Here is a 21,533-nt window from a genome sequence, read left to right as displayed (position 1 = left end):
GTGTAGCGTTTATTGTGGTTGCTGTATAGTGTTACCACCGTGATCTGTTGATGGTCCACGCCAGCTGGGCTGCTGCAGCTCAGGGCTGTGACGAGTGCACATCTCTCTGTGCTCCATAGGCACCTCCGCTCCGGGGCACCTCCAGGCTAAACATCCTGTGTTCCAGGGGCACCTCCGGGTGCATGTCTGCACCTGGGTTGCTGGGTGGAGGGATGTGAACGTCTTCAGCCAGCACTGGGTCTCGTTTTTGCGGTTGCTTGGACTACTAGTGAGGTTGGGCGCTTTTCATGAGTTACTGGCCTTTGGTCTTCACCTTTTGTGAACGGCCTATTTCTGTGTTTTCCCAGTTTTTATACTGAGGCATCTGACTGATTTGTAGGAATGCCAGGAGTTTGTAGGGGTGAGGCTGTATTTAAAGAAGAATTGCCCCAGGACTAGAGCTGCAGCGTCAGGCTCGAGCTTCTCCTTCCTTCTCTGCATTGGAGACAGCTTTCCTGCCGTGTCTCTTTCCCACCCTCACGCCTTCCTGTCCTCTGCCGAAGAGCGTCGTCCTGGCCAGGGGGACAACCACAACCTCCCACTGTCCTTCCCTCTAGACAGTGGTTCACATGCCATAGCTGAAGTCTCCTCTTCTAACTGAACCCCTTTTCTACTCATAATCCACCCCCTCCCCCCGCCATTAGGTGTCATGACCTGGGAGTGGAGAGGAGCAGCAGCTGCCATGAGGTGGTCCTGAGGGTTCCTGCCCTGTATTCTTGCCCTTCACATAGTTCCTGCTTTGTCCTTGGCTGCCTCCCTGCAGAGAGTCCCCTGCCAGCAGCAGCTGCCTGCCTCAGGGCCAAACTGGGCTGTTCGCCTGGGCACACAAATCCCTCCACAGTCTGCTCGTCCTTTTTTTTTTTTGCTTTCTCAACATCCTTAGTCCAGGATCTGGACTTGTTACAGAGATTCTAAGCTCCATGCAGGCAGGGATGATATGATACACTCTCACTGTCTCAGTATTTATTAGTTCTTTTGGACTGAAATGTATGACTTTAAGGGAAGAAGAGAGGCTGGACAGTAATACTGATCTCTGTGTTTGTGTTGCCCCATACTGTTGTTGTCTCATACTGTGAAAAAAAATGACAATAAAACACACGCTTTGTGGCTCCTGAATCTGCATTTGGGTGGGGCTTGTAGAGAAGGTTCTCATAGATGGCGCTGCCGTGATAGAGTGGCTTGGTGGAGTCTGGGGCTCCATTTCCAGTATGGCACACGCATGTGGTGGCCGGGGTTGCTGGCTCTGTACTGGGACGTCAGCCACATACAGCTTCTCCCAGGGGCCTCATCTCAAGAGTGCTTGGGCTTCCTCACAGCATGGCATCTGGTTCCAAGGTGTGTTCCAAGGAATTGAAAGCTGCCCTCAGGGCCTGGGCCCACACACTGGTGCAGCATCATTTCTGCTGTATTCTGTTGGTCTGAGGTGTCACAGAGCCCACCCAGATTCAGTGGGGGCAAAGTGCGTGGTCCCCTTCCTCTCAGTGGGAGGGGTGTCAGAGGATCTGTGGCCTCCTTTGGCTACCACCCTGTGGCCATCATGCTAACAGTCTCCTCCTCCCTGTAGCCCTCACGGCCGCTGCTGGACGAGGCAAGCTGGAGGTCTGTGAGCTGCTGTTGGAGCGTGGAGCTGCCGTGTCTCGGACTAACAGGAGAGGGGTCCCTCCATTGTTCTGCGCGGCACGCCAGGGGCATTGGCAGGTACCCAGGGGACCCCGGAGGCTTCAGAAACAGTGGTTGGGAAAAGTGCCCATCGCCGCTGCTGGACCCCGTCTTTCTCACATTCTTGGCTTCTGCTTGTATGGGGAGTCCTGCAGCATCAGGGCGGACATCTGACCGGCTGGCATAGTCAGCCGTGTGGGCTGGTAACCAGGTCAGAGACCCATAGCCACTTCCTTTTAACTGAGGAAGGGAGTGGAGCTGGTGAAGCCCATCATGTCATCAGGAGATTTGCTGTAACAGAGTTGTTGTCACACCAGGATGACCCATTTGTCCAGCGCACTTGGGAGAGGAGTGGTCCTGCTGTGCTCTTTGGGAAATGAAGTGTCTCCCTCTGGTCCTGCACTGTGACTCAGGCTGCTTTCTTTTACTGGGAGTGATGTGCTGCTGCTCGTAATTAAGGGATCCCTGAGAGCAGCGGTTTAGTCTTGCATTCCTTCATTTTGTAAACACTGACCATGTATCTACCGCATGCCTGGCACCAGGTTGCACACAGCTGCATAAAAACAAACAGCTCTCACCACATCCTTTATAGGAAGAATTTTCTAGACCCCAGTTTACATCATAGAGTCGTGACCCTTCTGATTCCTGCCAGCTCTGTCAGTAGGAGCCTTGAGGGCTCCGCACCAAGGTTCTGGCTTTTCTCCTTTCCGGTTCTAAAAGCTTGGTTTGCCCCGCCCGTTCCCTGTTACTCTCACAGCTCCCTGCGATGTCCTAGCTGATCCTCTCTCCTGGTCTTAGTGTCCCCTAAGTGGTGAGGAAGTTTGGAAGCATTTGTTGGTGGGTCCAGAATGAGAAAGCAGTGGGAACATGCCCCCTTCTTGTGGTGGCATTAGAACAAATGTGGTCCTGGAGGGAGAGAAGCTGCACCACTGCCCCCTAGGACCACTGCCTCTCCCACTGGGAGGGCATTGCAGGAGATGCCACTGCCCCCTAGGCAGAGCAGCTCCCGCTGGGAGGGCATTGCAGGAGATGCTTGTCTGGTGTTTTCGCTCCCCCTTTCACCATGTACTGTTTAAAGGCATAACTTTGAGGCAGAGACTCTTGTCCAGGAAGCTTTGGTAAAATCCCCCTGGTGTGAAGGTCCAGCTGTCCCTGGAAGCAGACGGCTGAGGGGAGACGGTAGGTGTTTCCCCACCAGCAACGTGGCATCAGTGCCCTGTGGGGCGCTGGCTCACTCCCTTAGTTCTGCTCAGCTGCTCCATAGTGGCTCATAGTGGCTGAGCCTGACTCTGCTCCGGATCCCCCCTCCTGCAAACTGCTGCCTTGCGTGTGCCTGTGTTATAGAGTAATGAATTGGGCATGTTAAAAAGAGCATATATTTGAAAGAAGAGTCTGTTCAAAGAAATAAAATATAAAGATTTTACAAGCCCCCTGGATCACATAACATAGAGGGGTTTTTGAAGAGTCCTTTCACTCCTCTTAGAGGTGGAACAACCAGCCCGAGCAGAGAGCATGTGATTTCAGATGCAGCGGCAGGTGTGTGATCCCTCGTGTTTCTTTCAGATTGTTAGGTTGCTCTTGGACCACGGCTGTGACGTGAACCTAAGTGACAAGCAGGGCCGGACGCCCCTCATGGTGGCTGCTTGCGAAGGGCACCTGAGCACCGTGGAATTTCTCCTTTCAAAAGGTAGCGGCGCTGTCCCCCTGTGAGGGCTTCTCTTGGGTGGACAAAGAAAAGAGCTTTGGCAGACCCATTTAGTACTTTCTGATTCAGTTTTTTTTTTAAATCTCTTTATTAAGTCTATTATTTATGGATGTTTTCTGCCTTGCACACAAGTAGAGGGTTTAGGGGTGCATCCCATGTACCCATTGCTCAGCCACAGCAGGGACGATCATTTCACCCATCAGCTACAGATTTCACCAGCCTGGTGGCCACATTCTGCAAGCCAGGCCCCTATGGATGCGGAAGGGTTTGCTCAGGTCTGGCCTTTCCGAAGTCACATTTATTGAATGGGCTTCTCTTTCAGGTGCCACCCTTTCTTCTCTGGACAAGGAGGGTCTGTCGGCATTAAGCTGGGCATGTCTGAAAGGTCACAGGGCTGTTGTCCAGTTCCTAGTGGAGGAGGGAGCCGAGATCGATCAGATGGACAAGAACGGCCGCAGCCCCCTGGACCTGGCCGCCTTCTATGGCGACGCGGAGACCGTAGGTACCGCGGTGGCTGTGCTCCCCACCCGCGCCAGGCGGGCCGGGCCGCCTACTGATCTGGGATCCGAGCCATCCCCAAGTGTGTGTGACGCCGCCCCAGCGTGGCCGGGCTGTTTGCGTGTGCCGTGGGGTGGCTTTCGTTTTCTGCTAGTTCTGTGGCATGCGGTCTGTTTCAGAACTGGAGTCAAGATTTTGATAGATTCGTAAAAGCTTAAAATTCCATGATGACAGACTGCACTCACATATGTGGATGCAACACGCATCCGTGAGTATGTGTACGCACCCGCATATGTAGCTTTATTTTCTTACAATTTTCATAGAAATAGAATTCCTGTGTAGTTCATTGAAAAATCACTTATATATGTGAGAAATTACTGCTCAAATAATTAGTTGGTTTGCTTTTAAATAAATGCAGCTTTGTCTTGAAATAATATAAAATGCTTTGGGCACTGTCTTTATCTTTGTCAAATGCCTGAGTCCCTAACTGAGGAATGAAGGGATAAAACCTTAATAAATGAAAAACCACAAAATGTCTTTCAGGGAAAAACCCACATCTTTGTCAGTCTCTACATCCCATGTACCAAGCAGGTGTTGGAGGAATGTTCAGCTCCTTGAGAATGGTCATTTATGAATAGTTACGTGTGTCTAACATGAGAATTAGACAGACAGGTACTGTGTTGCTGGGAGCTGTGGACCTTGGGGCGGAAGCGATCCTGCACATCTGTGCCTGATGGTTTTAAAAGGCAATGATATTGGAATTAAGTGGTCTCAATTTCCTGGACATTATAAATTGTACATAAGTGTCAATTTCCCCAAAACAGCTATTTAACTAAACCTCACATCTCCACACTTGTCTTTCTCCGTTTTTGTTACCTTACCAGATCCTCTAGTTTATCAACATTAGGGAAGAGTGAAGGAGCTTAGTATTCTGTCATTAAAAAAAAAAAAAAATTGGGTATAAACACATAACATAAAATTTACCATCGTAACCATTCCTACGTGAAGACTTCAGTAATGCTACACACACGTCACGATGCTGTGCAGCCAGAGCCCAGGCTCCTTTTCTGTCGGGTAAGACTGAAACAGCGCCCACTGAACAGTAAGCCCTTGTTACCACCCCTCACCCCCAGCCTCCGGCAGCCGTCTTTCTATCAGTACTTCTCTTTCTCTGAAGGACAGCGTTTGGTCCTTCATACAAGTGGAATCATACAATATTTGTCTTCTTGTGACTGACTGATTTCACTCAGCATTGTGTCTTCTGGGTTTGTCCATGTCATAGCACATGTCAGGATGTCCTCAAGGCTGAGTAATATTCCGCTTATGTATTTGCCTCATGTTGTTAATCCATTCATCCACTCGGTGGGCATGTGCACTGCTTCCGCCTCTTGGCTATTAGGAATAGTGCTGTTATGAACATGGGTATGCAAATATTTCACCGAGATCCTGCAAAGTCTTGGAGATCTATCATTCTCTTGAGTAGATACCCAGAAGTAAGAGTGCTGAGTCAAGCGGTAATACTGTCTTAATTTTTTGAGGAACCTTCATACTGTGTGCATAGTGGTCACATCCTATCAGCAATGAGCATGGGTAACTATTTCTCCATATCCTCTCTAACACTTGCTTTCTGTTTCATTCTGTCCTTTTTAACAGTTCAGTTCAGTTGCTCAGTCGTGTCCGACTCTTTGCAACCCCATGAATTGCAGCACCCCAGGCCTCCCTGTCCATTTAACAGTAGACATCCTAATAGTTAATAACTTGTTTTGTGTCTTTGATTTGCTGTTCCCTAGTGATGAACATTTTCTCACATGTTTATTGGCCATCTGTATGTCATCTTTGGAAAAATGTCTGTTCAGATACTTTGCCTATTTTTTCACTTTTATTGAAGTATAGTTGATTTACAGTGTGCTAACTTCTGTGCAGAACGACCCAGTTATACATATATATATACCTTTTAATATTCTTTCCATTATGGCTTATCACAGCTTTGCCTGTTTTTAAATTGGGTTATTTGAGGCTTTTGTTGTTGGGTTGTAGGAGTTCTTTACATATCCTGGATATTAATCCCTCTAGTGTGTTATTTTGTGAACAGCTGGTATACTGATAAGATGTATCAGATCCACATGAAACTCTAAGCAGTCTACAGACTTTCCCAGTGAGTGGCTCAGTTTTCCTGGCAATTTCTGTTTCTGTCAAACCACAGTGTGGTTTTCCCACTTGTTCTCTGTTTAGCCCAAGTGATAGCTGTTTTATCACATCAAGTCAGTAAGTCAGTCTTGGTAGCATGCTCTTAAGCTTTCCATCTTTACAGTCTCTGTATTCAAATCTCTTTCCTATGCCTTAAAAGTGAATTATTATTGGGTCTGGCAGATTCCAACCTTTTCAGGTTCTGTATCCAGGCTGTGTGGATCTGAGTATTTCTGGAGTGCCTGTTGCCATGACCTGGTAGCTAGTTGGAGCTATGGCAGAAGCCTGCCTCCTAATAAGTAATTGGAGATGAAAAAGTGACTGTATCTTATCTCTGTGGCCTGGGAAGTAGGATGCGAAGACAGGTGAAGGCGTGCGTGTACCTGTCTGTGGTCTGGGTGACGGACACACTCCCCACCTGCTTCCGGAGCATCTGCCTGCCTTCCTCATTGCCAACATCACAGTCACTTTAGCAGAGCAGGTTTGAGCTGTGGATTGCAATTTCTCTGCTTTGTTCTGTGTCAACTTTATTTCCATTCTAGGATCCCATTAGGCCAGAGGCATCTGAGATCAGAGTAAGATCGCCAGCTTCTTTCTACACCAGCTGCGGCCTCGGGTAGGCGAGGGCTCCTCTGCCTGCGCCCTCAGGGCCTGTGCACTCTCTCTGCAGGTGCTGTATCTGGTGGACAAGGGGGCTGTGATTGAGCACGTGGACCACAGCGGTATGCGGCCCTTGGACAGAGCCATTGGTTGTCGGAACACATCTGTAGTGGTTACGCTGCTGAGAAAAGGAGCCAAATTAGGTCAGTGAACAAACACCTCAGTGCAGCAACAAGGGGAAGGGTAGCTTCAGATTTTAGAGCTCGTGAGGGACTACATTCATCTGCTCCCAGGTTAAGGAGTAAGAGGTCAGGTGTATGGAGGGGTTTTTTTTTTTTTTTTTTTTTGGTCCGTCTCTGCTGCTGCTGCTGCTGCTAAGTCACTTCAGTCGTGTCTGACTCTGTGCGACCCCATAGACGGCAGCCCACCAGGCTCCCCCGTCCCTGGGATTCTCCAGGCAAGAACACTGGAGTGGGTTGCCATTTCCTTCTCCAATGCATGAAAGTGAAAAGTGAAAGTGATGTCACTCAGTCGTGTCCTACTCTGTGTGACCCCATAGACAGCAGCCAACCAGGCTTCCCGTCCCTGGAATTCTCCAGGCAAGAACACTGGAGTGGGTTGCCATTTCCTTCTCCAATGCATGAAAGTGAAGTCTCTCAGTCGTGTCCGACTCCTAGCGACCCCATGGACTGCAGCCCACTAGGCTCCTCCATCCATGGGATTTTCCAGGCAAGAGTACTGGAGTGGGGTGCCATTGCCTTCTCCGTCGGTCCCTCTCTAAGACTCAGTTAATCACAGTCATTCAGAGTGTTTAAAAGAGGAGAAAGCAGAGGCCAGTGTTGAGGGATAGCCCAGCACTGGGAGGTGTCGGGGGTGTGTGGGAGCCACAATGGAAGCAGTTCTGGGGGGCTCCATGGGAGGGGCTAAGGGTGGATGGACAAGAGCTGGTGGGTGGTTGTCATGAGCAGGTGAGTATGAGTACCACTGTTTGGGAGGCGGCGTCTGGTCTGCTAGGAAGGGCAGTGGCAACCCCAGCACACGTTCTGGGAGAGAAAGTTCTCAGGATTTACGGAGACAAGATGGGTGACTTAAGGATATCGAGGGTGAGAGCTCTGAGAGGTAGGACCTTGGCACACAGTTCAGAGTGTGGGGAAGGGCACCCAGACCACACTGGTTTTTTTCTGGTTTCATGTCAGACCTTTGGCTGCCAGCAGTTCTGGGGAGGGGACTGCGATGAAGGTGAAATATCATTAAGCAGCTCACGGTATCAGGAACTATTGTGAGCAGTTTCATGTTTTACTTTATTTCATTGTCACCTGCCATATGAGAGGGGAATGAGCATATAGCATCACGTCACAGAGGAGGAACCCAGCTGAGGTAGTGAATAGCTCCCTGAGGTCATGGTGAGCGGCAGGCCACTGTGAACCTGAGTCTGACTCCTGAGTCTGCCCTTAAGTGCTGCTCCCTGTGCGTGTTGGCAAGAGGCTTAGCAGAGCTTGTGGCTGTGCTGGCCGCAGGGGGAGAGACGGGGACACAGGCGGAGGCAGGGAGGCTGGGGGCAGCAGGGCCAGAGCTCGCGTCTCAGCGCGGACTTGGTTGTGACTCTGAGGCGAGTGTGAGAGATTCTGTGAACACTGGCCTGCTTCACCTGTCTGTGGTCCTGACAGCACTGCAGGGAGCTAAGGAGATGATTTGGAAGCAGATCTCCACAGGAGGGAGGGTGGCTCATGATCCCACTGATGCCTTCGTGTCCCAGTGCTTTTTTCCATCGCAATGACAGTGTGTGCGGGGTGCAGCTCCCTGCTAAGCACTCTCTTCTCTTCGTTGTATTGTTATCCAGGGTCTGCAGGACATGCTGCAGGGTGCTCTGAGGCTGGGTGCTCTGCTGTGTGCAGGCTTAGCTGTGGTGTATTAAAGTATGGAACTCCTTGCCTCCAAGCCCGCCCGAGTGCCTCTGAACACATGTTTATTTTGCAGGAAATGCTGCCTGGGCGATGGCTACTTCCAAACCTGATATTTTGATTATACTTTTACAGAAATTGATGGAGGAAGGAAACGTGATGTACAAAGTAAGTGGTATCGCCCTTTCTGGGACGCCATGACAGCCTGCAAGCAGCCTTAGTCGGGGGTGTAATGGATATAGCTGTGCTGCTGCACAGGATGCACGGAGCTCAGCGAGCAGACGTTCCGGGAGGTGCCATCCTGGCCTCAAGCCCGGGCTTTGATATCTTAACAGCAGAATCTTCCAGGTGGAACGCACTCCTCTTTGTGTCTGGGAACCATTATTTCTGAACAAATCCTTGTGGCTGTAACTATGATTTACAGCCTGTAGCTTTGCTATGGAGGCAGAGTAGCTTCTAGTTTAACGGGCACGTCCTACAGGAAATTCTTTGGCGCCTGGAATCATGAGACGTGGGAAAGGAACACTCAGGAGACATTTTCATAAGAAAAGAATCATGCAATCTCCCAAGCCTTTATTATCTTCATTTTAGTATCTATAAGCCTCTCGAATTTGAAACTGTTTCTGGAGAGATTTTTACTTAAAATAGTCAATAATATATAATACTCAGGAGGCAAATTAATTTTTTTCTCATTTTCCCTTTGAAATGCAAAGACAATTTAAAGAGTAGTGATTTTGACTTGAACAAATTTCACACTAAGACGTCCAGTTTAGATCGGGGGTCAGTACACTTTGCCTGGAGAGAGGAGGGGAGGAACTATGGTAGGCTTTGCTCTGTGGTTCTTGTCACACACACCACACACCCCGCACCCCACCCCCACCCCAAACTGTGCTCTTGTGGCACAGACTCAGCCACAATGACACACAGAGGAGCCAGGCCAGGTTCCAAACCGTGTTTGCAGAAATAGCAGGCCAGGTTTGGCCCAGAAACTGTAGTTTGCAAACCCTGAGTTTAGAGAAATAGGCCATTTCCATAGATCATCATTCTTTCCAGGTCTCTGATTAGAAAGAATTAAAAGATTATGAAAACAAAAAACTATCAATACATCATGACCGTTTTAATCCTTTTTGCCATGAAGCAGCTGCACTTGCTGTGTTTTCCTTTTCTTTCTTTCTTTCTTTTTAAATAATAACAAATAAATAGGCGTATAGCATGACCCAGCAGGGTTCCTGGCTTGGAATCAGTTTGAAATTGAGTTCAGAGTGTGTATTGTTGTGGCTTTGAAGTGGTTTTAATATGAATTTTGGTTGGCAATTATGTTAGAAATACTAAGCCATTTCAACAGACTTCATACCTGCTGCGAGACAGACCCGACAGAGCAAATGGATTTCTTTAGCCTTGAAAATGATGTGCGGTGCTGCGTGGGGTTTTAAAGCCCGTGTTTTAGTTTTTCTTAAAAGAAAAATTATTATTCTCCAGCAAGCTCTAGGTTTATCCACAAGACTCTACTTGCCTTGAGAACGCCATCATTTTTCCATCTGATTTCTGTTAACGCTTTGCATGAAAGTGTCCTTACATGAGAGATCATTCATGAAATGTTTGTTGAAAATATGTAATGGGGATGATAGTCCAGTGTTTTAAGACTGATAGCTATGGGTTTGGCGATTTACGGATCCCTCCCTATAACCGGGTTCTGGTCACAGACATCTATGTGGGCAGTGAGGCCACGTGGCCCTGCCGGTTTGTGGACTGGTTCTGGCCACAGCCCGTCCTCATCAGGGTCCTTATTCATCTTGCAGCCTCTGAAAAAGATAAATTTCTCTGGTTTTTTATTCCTAGAAAGGGAAGATGAAAGAAGCAGCCCAGAGGTACCAGTACGCCTTAAGGAAGTTTCCTCGAGAAGGATTCGGAGAGGACATGAGACCATTCAATGAGCTAAGAGTTTCCCTCTATCTCAATTTGTCTCGCTGCCGAAGAAAAACAAACGTAAGCCCCTTATTCCAGTCTTTCAGCCATAGACTGTTCTCCTGGTGGAGGAGGCCTGCCCTTCCACGCCCTAGTCCTGAGACTGCCTGTCTTGTGTTTGCACTTTTCTACGAGCTTGGTACACGGGGAGCTGCTTGCCTGGGGTGACTGTCATTAGGTCACGGCGCCCGCCCCCACCCCCCACGGTGTGGAGAGGAGAGCACGTGGGTATGGTTTCTGTGTCTCAGTGATGATGAGCACATGCAAACCGCTCCTCCACCTCTGCCCAGCTGCATGTGGCCAGAGCTGTCATGAGTGGTCTGTCCCCAGGTTCAGAAGGAAAGGGCATCGTTATAAAATGCAACACAAATGCGTTACATACAGTCTGCCTAGTGTTTATTATGTTTGCTTAAAAGGTAAGCCAGGAACTGGTTAGTTCATAATTAATTAACCGTAGTTAACTCACAGTTAACTTATAACTGGATTTGTTTCAGTACCACTTTCTTTCTTTTTAACTGCATCCTGCCTCAAGCAAGCCTGTGACCTTCCTGCTTCTGCGCCCACATACTCTTCCACCTTCCTGAGGCATCTGTGCCCCCCAAGGCTCCCTCCTCTCCCCGCCCCACCCCTGGGTGCCGGCTCTCATTGGCCTTCACTTTGCTCCACTGCTTCCAACACTGTTCTCTCTCCAGAGTTCAACGATTTTTGCTTCTCTGTTGGATTCTTCCCATAAGAACATTAATACACTTTAGCTGTCACCCAACTCTACAACAAAAAACCTGACTTGCCTTCCGCTTCACCTTGCTCCAACTGTGTCCCAGTTCTCTGTCAACCTCTAGAGCAAAACTTCTGTTAAAACGTTGGCTGTCATCATGTTTCGGTGCTGCTTCTGACTTGTGTATTTAAATATTGATGCCAGGACTTCGGCATGGCGGAAGAATTTGCTTCCAAGGCCCTTGAGTTGAAACCAAAGTCCTACGAAGCCTTTTATGCCAGGGCGAGAGCCAAGAGAAGTAGCAGGTACCGTCTGGGGTTAGATGGGAGGCTAGTGAAGCCTTCTTGTCTTGCTCTGGCTTCAAAGCTTTGGGGGCTTCTGATCCATGAGCACCACTCAGTGCCTCTCCTCCTCTTTGATTCTGAGTAGGTAGCTTCCAGAAGGCACAGCAGTGGAAATGATTAGCAATGGCTGAGCTTTTACTTTCTCTAGACGTCTCATAACGGTTCCTCCCCTCCACCAGTTGACCTGTACTGCAACATCAAGTTCCTAGCTTAGTCCGTGTTACCAGTCAGCCAGCCAACCAGAGACACGTGGGGAAGGGGGGCGGAGTCAATAGGACGAGTTGCTTGGGGTGGGATGGGGGAGGTGATGTGAAGAGGATTCTAACTCCCCTGCTTTATGCTGAGCTCACCCCCACCATCTGGTCTTTGTAGAGATGCTGGGGCCCTGGAACTGCATGGGTCTGGGTTAGAATTTGGCGCTCCCACTTAGCTGAGTGAGTCTAAGCTAGTTCCATGGGTTCCATCCACACAGAACCCGCACAGAACTCACTCGGCTACCTTTTCAGAGCTGCTTTATGAACAGTTGCATTCAGAGTTCTTTCTTACGTGACTTGTATCTTTTAAAATAAAGGCAGTTCGTGGCTGCCCTGGCTGACTTGCGGGAAGCAGTGAAGCTCTGTCCCGCCAACCAGGAGATCAGGCGGCTCCTGGCCCGCGTGGAGGAGGAGTGCAAGCAGCTCCAGAGGAGCCAGCAGCAGAAGCAGCAGGCCCCGCCGCCTGCCCCACCCACCGACTCGGACAACGAGGAGTATGCCCCGACGCCCGGCCTGAACGACCACTTTCACCTTGAGGGGGCTGAAGAGGAGGAGACGTCGCCACCGGAAGAAGCCGTTTCCCTCGCTCCCAGACCCCCGCCATCCTCGTCCGCACCCTCCCCGTACATCCGAAACCTTCAGGAAGGGCTCCAGCCCAAGATAAGGCCCGTGTCGCCGCTGCAGAGTCGGCCGGGGGCCGGCAAGGCCCTGAGGGAGGCGGTGGCTCAGCCGGGGCTGACGGTGCAGCCCACCAAGCAGGCGCAGATCGTGAAGACCAGCCAGCACCTGGGCTCCGGACCGGCGGGTGTGAGAAACAGCAGCTCGAAGACGCAGGTCTCTCCTCTGAATCCTCCCCCGAGCCCCATGCCCGGAAGACTGCCCACTGCCCCCGCCGGTAGCAGAAGCCTGCATCTGGAGGGAGCAGCCTCTGGCCCCTTCGGCGATCGGCTGGGGCCCAGCCCCGCAGTCCACCTGCAGCACAGTGAGGGCGACGCTGCGTATCCTTTACCAAGCAAGATAAAAAGTGCAGAGAGGCTTCTGTCTCATGCTGCCGTGGCTGTGGACGTGGTGCCTCTAAACCCAGGGGGGCCAGTGAGCTGCAGCGATACCCGACACCCGACTTCCCTCAGTAGTTCAGGGTCTTCCGGTTCTCCATCGAGCAGCATCAAGATGTCAAGCTCCACCAGTAGTTTGGCTTCAAGCAGCAGTTTCTCGGATGGCTTCAAAATCCAAGGACCAGATGCTCGAATTAAAGACAAGGTTGGTAGCCAGGTTCCGAGTGGCACAGCTGAGCACAGACCTCGCAATACTCCATTCATGGGCATCATGGATAAGACCGCGAGGTTCCAGCAGCAGAACCACCCCCCTGGCCGCACCTGGCACTGTGTGGTGTCAGAGGGGCTGCTGACAGGCACACCTTCTGCAGCTGGCCTGCAGGCCTCGAACTCTGAGAAGCCCTCTCTCAAGCAAGCCAAAGCCTGCCCTGGGTCTACCCTGGGTGGAGGTGTCCACAACGGGGCCCAGGTGAAGGAGCCAGAAGAAAAGAAGTGCCAAATGCCAGTCCACTGTCAGGACAGCAGGGTAACTAAGACCATTTCACATCTGTATCAGGAAAGTATGTCTAAACAGCAGTCTCATATCAGCAGTGAAGCCCACAGGAGTCACCTCCCTTCAGCAAAACCAAAGCGATCATTCATAGAATCAAATGTGTGAGCCTTAAGAGAGACCCATTTGTAGTATTTGGAAGACAATGTGTTGGTGCCTGGTAATAATTAAATGGTTGTACATGAGAAAAATTACTTTTTAGCCATATATTTTTTCCCCTCTGGAGTGGATCAGATGCCACTGATACACTGAAAGTGTCAGATTAAGTTTCTTTAGTAAACTAGAAGTCACCAGAAATAAGAATGCTAACCAGAATTGGAAAACTGCAACTAGCTATGCCTATTCAGTTAAAAATTTAAGACAGCCAGGAAGACATTAACGCATATGCTTTTCTCTTACGAAATTGTTTGGTTTTTATCACTTTTCTCCTAGCATTTGCTATGTAGTTAAGATCACATTATTTCTTAGATAATGTAAGTATCTAGTAATAGTTTAACTCATGACATAATATCCAGGTGATATGTTGTGGAAAAGAGGAAATTTTCAAGTAACAGTTCCAATAAGTCAAATCTTTATATATATATGTATGTATACATAGGTTGACCCTTAAACAATGTAGGGGTTAGGGCCGCCAACCTCTATAGTCAAAAATCCATGTATAACTTTACAGTTGGGTCCTCTGGAGAGTTCCACATCCTTGTATTCAACCATCCGTGGATCATGTAGTACTTAGTACGTAGTGACTGAAAAAAAAGTGGGCCTGGACAGTTCAAACCCCTGTTGTTCAAGGGTCAGAGTGTGTATATGTATATATATATGGATATAAAAGACCTGAGTAATTTCTATCTGAATATAAATGTGACTTTACATATTATACAGCTGGTTTGTTTTTTTAAGCAAACTACAAGAACATCCAGGTAATGTTCTCTTCATAGCAGTTCCCTTAAAAAGATCAACTTTTGTGTTACAGTTCTCATTAAAATATTTTTATAGCACCTTTTTTTGAAACTACATTCCTGCTTCAGTGTATTTTTAATATTTGAAAATGATATAAACCATTTGGAGTCATGATTGGTAGTTAAGTTGAATTTGGACTAAAACACTAAGTTTTAGTAGTAGTATTCTGTATACAGCATTCTTGGTGACATGTAAATTAGCTCTCAACTGATTCCCAAACTGCTTTTATCAATGACAGCACTCCTGGAACAAGCCTTCCAAGGTCCTCTAAGGACAGTATTTAATTTGGATACTTAAGGTATGGTTGGCTATGGCTTTTATTATAGTCATTACTTTAGAGCTATACATTGTATATATGAATAGCTAAAGTTGTATTCAGACTTGTAAATATAACTATTTCAAGTAATCTGGAAGTCATGTATTTGCATGTGCTTTTTAAGCTTCACCCATGCTGTTTATTGCACTGAGCGATATATAGGGCATGTTAACAGTATCCAAGTAACGGCACTTTATCTCATTTATATGAACACCTCTGAGGTGCTACAAGTCCAAACTGATGTATTATTCATTTGTAAAGATAAGGTACAGGAATGATCCTTGAGTTAAAGGTATTTTTATATGAAAATGATATGCTATTGGAGGATGTTAAAATGCTAGTTTTCAGAGAGGTGGGAGTGCTTTGTTTTATATGTTGGGATGTGAAATTATTTTCTAGAATTGGAGAGAAGGAAGTTCTATATTTACAGAATGTTTTAAAAATGAAGAGTTGTAATGAAGTCCTGTAAGCACCATTGTGGTCTTGTACGAACAGGAATCTTCTGGCGTCATTCTTCAGCATTGGTTCCTGTGTGCAGTGTACTCTGTATAGTTTCATTGTGTTTTTTTTAAGAGGCTCTTCATGAGGTTCTGCTATACCTACTATGGCTTATTTATTGTTTTCTTTAATGTTGTGGAAGTCTTACTCTTGCATTATGTAGTTTTGTTTCTGCACAACTACTGTACTTGTCCGTCTGGAATAAAGACAATAGTTTGTTTTGCATTAAATGAAACAGTGGCTCAGTAGAGAAGATCTTGATGTCAGCTATCTGTCTCACTTTAATCCTGGGTGATCGTGTCCCTAAAAAAAGGCGAATAGCCTGATTTTCAGTAATACTACAAATGCATGTTTACTTTTATTTCATTTTAGAACAAGGATAATGGCATCTAGAAATCCCAATATTTCAAGGTCAAAATTAGTCTTTTTGCCTGAAATGAGCATGCATGAGGAGCCTTCTAAACATCTGTTCCAGAAATCCTGGCGTCTGTTTTTATTGGCAACACGGTATCTTCAGTTTTTAGCTCTCACTTTGGCGATACACTGAACACTGTGCTAATGTGAAATTTTGTTCTTCACATGTGTACTGATCTCTGAGTTAAACGTGTTTATACCCACATATTTCAGTTTCAAAGTCTTATGAATGAGTGTGAACATTAAACTGTTGTGTTAAAATATCCTGACTTGGAATCTTAAGCCTAAACAACTTCAGGTTATTGTATGGTTACTGCTATTATTAGCAAGGCTTAAGGGAAAGTATTTTCAGTCCTTATTTAAAGTCATATATTTAAACTCAAGGTCAAAAAACAAAACTGGGTAGGAGGGGAAACTCTAGTAGCAGATAAATGCTTATTGGATGACTTTTCCTGTGATGCTGCCAGTATGACTATTAGAATTTACTGTGATGGATTCTGAGTAAATGTATTTGGTCCAGTAGTTCCAGGAAGTGCTGTCTCCTTGGGAAGCTGTTGGTGGGAGCTGAGGCCCAAGGAGCGAGTCCTGCAGGGACAATGGCCCCTAGTTCGGTGTGGAGGGCCAGGCGGTATCCTTTCCTATGGATGGTTTTAGATTTGATTTTTTGTTTGCCTGTGCTTTGTGGGGAGGAGTAGTTAGCTTTGGTTTGTTTGTAGAGAAAAACAGAACACTTCACTTTGGTAAACTGGCATCTTAGTTTTCAGTCACTTAACTAGAAACTATCCTAGTGAAATGTAGGAAAAGAAAATCACCTTCTTTAAAACATTTAAAAAATAACATCTTTTATTGTGTTTTCTGTCAGTGACTTCAATAATTTTTAGTAATTTTTATGTGAAAACCAGCTAGCCCTTTTGAAAAATAAGTATTATTTTATCAAAACACAAGATATCTGGTCCAATGGTGAGAGCACTACCGATTTTAACAAGTCTTTTGATGGAATATATCCTTATATTGCTTTTTATTTGTGTTTTCAAATTTCAGAACAATTACAGTGAGGGTTTGGGGGTAAGTACAGAGTCCTGGTCCCTCCGTGCCCTTAGAGTTTATTTAGTTTTAGCAAGCTTTGCACTAATGGCTTCCATTCTGGTGAACAACTTGCGAGAGGGAGGGAGAGGCAGTGTAACCTCCACTTACGGGACCTGAAGTCTTCTGAGCAAATGTTGGTCAGGGTGCTTGTATTAGCTATCAGCCTACTGTGTACAAATGTATAGTCACCTTAGCTTAAACTATGATGTGAGAACTTTAAGAACTCTATATTCTAAAAGGAGGCTAGTTTGCCACTTTATATGTTTCAGCAAAGTCAACTTAATGCATCTGTGATAATTTATGCTATCTAACTTGTACCTAGGTTTGGACAATGGGGAAAAAAATCATTACTACCTTGCAAACTTAGAAGCTAAAAAACTGCTAGTAAATATATCAAAGTGACTTTCTCAATGTATTCGTAAACAAATCTATAATTATTTTGCTAAAAAACTCTTTAGAAGGATTCCAGAGAGTTATCGAATGAAATGTTATTAACTAGGATTATGTTCTAGTCTAGATTATTCTGATCTTTGGTTATAATGGAATATGATCTATAACCAGAATAAACTTGAGCATTGCAATTTGAAGTCAAAGTAAAACTTTCTCTATAGGTTAAGATTTTATTCACTATTATATGAAAAGGTAGGTAACTAAGTTTACAAAGTTTACCTTTAAATCACTCAAGTGAGATCACAGAAAATATAAATAACACAATATAGAGTTTTATTTTTGATGTGTCTCACTTAGCCATCGATCGATGGCCATTTTCAGAGTCCTATTTGGTGTAAGTATCACTGAAGAAAGAACAAGATTTGTCATGGGACTGGTACGTTTCTTTTTGCTGATCCAATTTTCCATTGCTTCCTTTTCATATGAGTAGCCATCTAAAAAAAAGAAAAAAGCCACATACACAAATTATTTGCAATGTAGGAAAAGGGAAGTTAGGATCACTAAAATGGTTATAAAAATTCCACTGCCAAGGCCTTTACTATGATTTAAGTGGTATTCTTGTCTTGCACCATTGCTCCCAAAATATTTCTGCAATGACATCCTAAATTCTACCATGTAAGATACACTGATTGCACAAATTACCTTGAACAGTGTCCCAAAAAAACTGGAAAAGGGGCCTTCTGTTAAAAATTCAGATGTAGCACCAAGGAAGAAAGGAAATGAATCAGGTAGGAGAGAGGCGAGTGGTGGTAAAGCTGCAAGGTCCGGCTGTGCCGCCAGATCTGTGCATCAGTTACTGTGGCTACAGACGGGAGCAAAGAGTTCCAGGGAAGACTCGGCCTAACTTTCCAACATACGGAAAAGTCAGGGAAACAAGATGCCAAGAGGTTATAGAGCGCACCCTACCCTACTATGGACTTGATAGAAAAGGCATTTACACTGCCAAAAGAAAAAAAAGATCCACTGGCTAAGGATTTTAATACCATGTTCTTACAAACTTATTTGTACCTGTAAAGGTTGGAGGTTTTGCTTCACTATTTTTATACTTGTAGCTCTTTCAAACAGAAAATCTTAGTTTCTAATTACATTTACACTGTAACCTATTTGTTTTAATCTGCAATGCATAAAACCGTTGCAAACTAACAATGCCAATGTGTTACTAACAAAAAACTGTTAAAGATTCTGAAGATTTCTTTCTGTCACTGTGATAGATGGACTTGTTTAGTCACTAAGTCGTGTCCGACTCTTTTTGTGACCCCATGGACTGTACCTGCCCCAGACTTCTCAGTCCATGGGATTCTCCAGGCAAGAATACTGGAGTGGGTAGCCTATTCCTTCTCCAGGGGATCTTCCTGGATCAGGAATCGAACCTGTGTGTCCTGCACTGGCAGGTCAATTCTTTACCACTGAGCCACAAGGGAAGCCCCAATTGATCCACGACGGTTGTCTAACTGAAACTGTATTTCAGAATCACTTGAAAAAATTTTTTTCTGATTGTTACTGGACATATAATGTGGTTCATTTACTTCCCTTTTTATCCTCCCAATTATTAGAGACTGGTTTGCTTTTCATGATGTATAAACATTTAAGGGTCTTCAAAGTAAAACTGTAAGAACAAGTCACATCAAGAAAAGTCTGTATCTGTCCAACCCATGTAACCTCTCTTCCCATGCAGGTAACCAGGTAAGTTATCGTTTACCTTTTCCTTTTGAAAATATAAGCAAATGTATGTGTGCACACACATACATATATCCTTACACATATCCTTATTCCTCTATATTCCTACATAAAATTTACCATGCTCCATACTATTCTATACCCGATTGGCTTTTTTATTCCCCCACATTCCTGTATGGATGTATTAATGAACATCTGGGTTATTTCCAGTACCTTTTACAAATAGTGCTGCAATGAACAGTCTTATCATTTGGGAGGGAATTCTAGCAGTAGGATTTGCTGCACTGAAGAATACATATAATTTTGCTAGAAATGCTTGTACTTTCATAGGAATTATACCTTTTTCACCACTAGCAACACTGACTAGAGTGCCTGAATCTTCCCTAGAGCCCAGCCAAGAGACTATGTTGTCAAACTGAGTTTTTACCAGTTTCTCATGAGCATTTTAAGGGAGCTAGAACATTCTTTCTTCTGTTTAAGAACCATTTGCTTTGCTTTTTCCTGTGAACTGACCATATTTTTTACTAATTTTTCTACTAGATTGCTCTTTCTTAATTTCAGATTTATTTTTGAGATATAACTGACATAAGCTTCAGGTATGCAACATACTTATTTGTGTTCTTGTTTCTTAAGATTGCTTTGGTTATTTGGAGTCACTTGTTGCTTAATACACATTTAAAAATTGTTCTATTTCAATGAAAAATGCCATTGCAATTTTGTTAGAGATTGCACTGAAATCTGCAGATTGCTTAGGTAGTATGGACAGTTTATGGTACTATCCATGAGCACAGAGTATCTTTCCATTTATTTGTGTCTTCAATTACCTTAATGTCTTGTAGATTTCAGTGTATAGATCTCTTACCTCCTGAGTTAAATTCTTAGGTATTTCATTCTTTTTGATGCAATTGCAAATAGCACTGTTTTCTTAATTTCTCTGATTGCTTGTTACTAGTATACGGAAACACAACTGATTTTTACATGGTGACTGGGTAAACTCACTTTATTGAATTGGTTGATTAGTTACAATAGATTTTTTAGGAACTCTCTAGGGTTTTCTATGTATGTCATCTTCAAATTTTACTTCTTTTCCAATTTGGATGCCTTTTCTTTTTCTTGACTAAATGCACTGGCAAGGCCCTCCAGTCCTGTGTTGAATAAAAGTGGTAAGAGTCTGCACCCTTGTCCCACATCTTTAAAGGAAGCCATTTCAGCTTTTTACCATTGAGTATGAGGTGAGTCATATGTAACCTTTATGATTTTAAGGTAATGGCTCTCTATGCCTACTTTATTGAAAGTTTTTATCATAAGTGGATATTAAATTTGGGAGATACTTTTCTGCATCTATTGAGATGTTCATGATTTTTATCCTTCATTGTCTTAATGCGATGCATCACATTGATTTACAGATGCTGAATAATTCTTGCATCCTTAGACTAAATCCACTTGATCATGGTGTATGATTCTTTTAATGTATTGTTGAATTCGGCTTGCTGATATTTTGTTGAGGATTTTTACATCTATGGTTATCAAGGATATTGACCTGAAATTTCCTTTTCCTGTGTGCTCTCATCTGATTTTGTTATCAGGGTAATGCTGGCTCATAAAATGAGTTTGTAAGTTTTCTCTCTTCTGTTGTTTGGATGAGTTTGACAGCGATTGATATTTTTCTTGAAGTGTTCATATTCTGTGGATGAAATAAAGATTTAAATTTTTATACTTCTTTTGGCTTTTGAATCCAGGTTAGAAGTATTCCTATTCCCAGGTTATCAAGGAGTTAACCTTCACTTTCTTCTGTAAATGTAAAAGGACCTGTAAAGGTTTCATTTTTTTAATATATGTCTGATTCATTTGGAATTTAATGTGTAGTATGACAGATTGGGCTAGTTTTATCCTTTCCATAGGACTAGCTGTCAGAATACCACTTGTTTAAATTCTTTATTTTTCCCACTGATTTAAAATTTCATTTTTATCATTCACTAAACTTCTGGATTTTAAAAAATTATTTTCCATTAGTCTGTCTACTCATGTGCTGATACCACACTGTTCTTTACAGAGACTGTATAACATGTTCTACTATCTGATAGGGCACGTCATTATGTCTTCTTTGCCTTGGAACCTACTAGTCACCTGCTATATATTTCTTGGAAGAAGCCTAATAGTGACATCCTGCTGACAATGAATCGTCCTACATTGGTGTGCTAATAAGCTTCCCATGTTTTCCAGTGTAGCCTTCCATCGCAGGGATGTTTTATGGTTTTCTTCATGCTGGTTTGCCTATTTCTACGCCTATTTCTAATATCCAGTGTTTTGGTTTTGTTTTTGTAAATTAAGCCTCCATCATACCTTTTAACTGCTTTTTGTTTGCACACACAGGCACGCGTATGACATGAAGGCTGTATTATTGAGTCCTCGTTGATTTAACTCACTAAATGCGGATTATGCCCACTGGCTCCTTGTTAAACTCTCTAAGATTCCTCTAGAAGGAGACAAAAAAAGGTTGAAGGCCTGTCAGTGTTGTGGCTAGTTGTGGACCTTTATCTGGTAGGGGTATACTCTCCAAATTTTTTTCGTTGCTTCATTGTAGGTACTGCTCAAATTTGTCTTGCCTTCTTCCCTTTAGAGAGGACACCAGCTGGGTAGTTCCTCCTCCTTAGAAGCCAGAG

General features: G+C 44.9%; 2 protein-coding genes across 10 annotated transcripts in view; one reads left to right on the top strand and one right to left on the bottom strand.

Annotated features, from left to right (window-relative positions):
• TANC1 (tetratricopeptide repeat, ankyrin repeat and coiled-coil containing 1) overlaps positions 1 to 15,491 on the top strand; it is a 252,456-nt gene extending 236,965 nt beyond the window's left edge. For all 7 annotated transcript variants that reach the window (XM_027560022.1, XM_027560005.1, XM_027560042.1 and 4 more), the window contains 8 exons: positions 1,604 to 1,737; positions 3,262 to 3,385; positions 3,726 to 3,901; positions 6,759 to 6,891; positions 8,666 to 8,757; positions 10,429 to 10,575; positions 11,474 to 11,574; positions 12,185 to 15,491. In XM_027560022.1, coding sequence (XP_027415823.1) covers positions 1,604 to 1,737; positions 3,262 to 3,385; positions 3,726 to 3,901; positions 6,759 to 6,891; positions 8,666 to 8,757; positions 10,429 to 10,575; positions 11,474 to 11,574; positions 12,185 to 13,580 — 2,303 coding nt within the window. In that variant the 3' untranslated portion in view covers positions 13,581 to 15,491. The remainder of the gene's footprint in view (positions 1 to 1,603; positions 1,738 to 3,261; positions 3,386 to 3,725; positions 3,902 to 6,758; positions 6,892 to 8,665; positions 8,758 to 10,428; positions 10,576 to 11,473; positions 11,575 to 12,184) is intronic.
• A 1,858-nt stretch (positions 15,492 to 17,349) lies between these two features.
• The window catches only part of WDSUB1 (WD repeat, sterile alpha motif and U-box domain containing 1), a 68,942-nt gene continuing 64,758 nt past the window's right edge, over positions 17,350 to 21,533 (bottom strand). For 2 of the 3 annotated variants that reach the window (XM_027560069.1, XM_027560077.1), the window contains one exon: positions 17,444 to 17,627. In XM_027560069.1, the coding sequence (XP_027415870.1) occupies positions 17,467 to 17,627 (161 nt within the window). In that variant the 3' untranslated portion in view covers positions 17,444 to 17,466. Of the gene's footprint in view, positions 17,628 to 21,533 lie in introns of all 3 variants that reach the window. The other variant, XM_027560059.1, reaches the window with a different exon arrangement.

The sequence above is a fragment of the Bos indicus x Bos taurus genome, chromosome 2, assembly GCF_003369695.1.
Source record: "Bos indicus x Bos taurus breed Angus x Brahman F1 hybrid chromosome 2, Bos_hybrid_MaternalHap_v2.0, whole genome shotgun sequence".
In the NCBI taxonomy this organism is placed as follows: domain Eukaryota; kingdom Metazoa; phylum Chordata; class Mammalia; order Artiodactyla; family Bovidae; genus Bos; species Bos indicus x Bos taurus.
The sequence above is the reverse complement of the archived record's forward strand: the minus strand, read 5'-3'. Positions and strand labels throughout refer to the sequence as shown.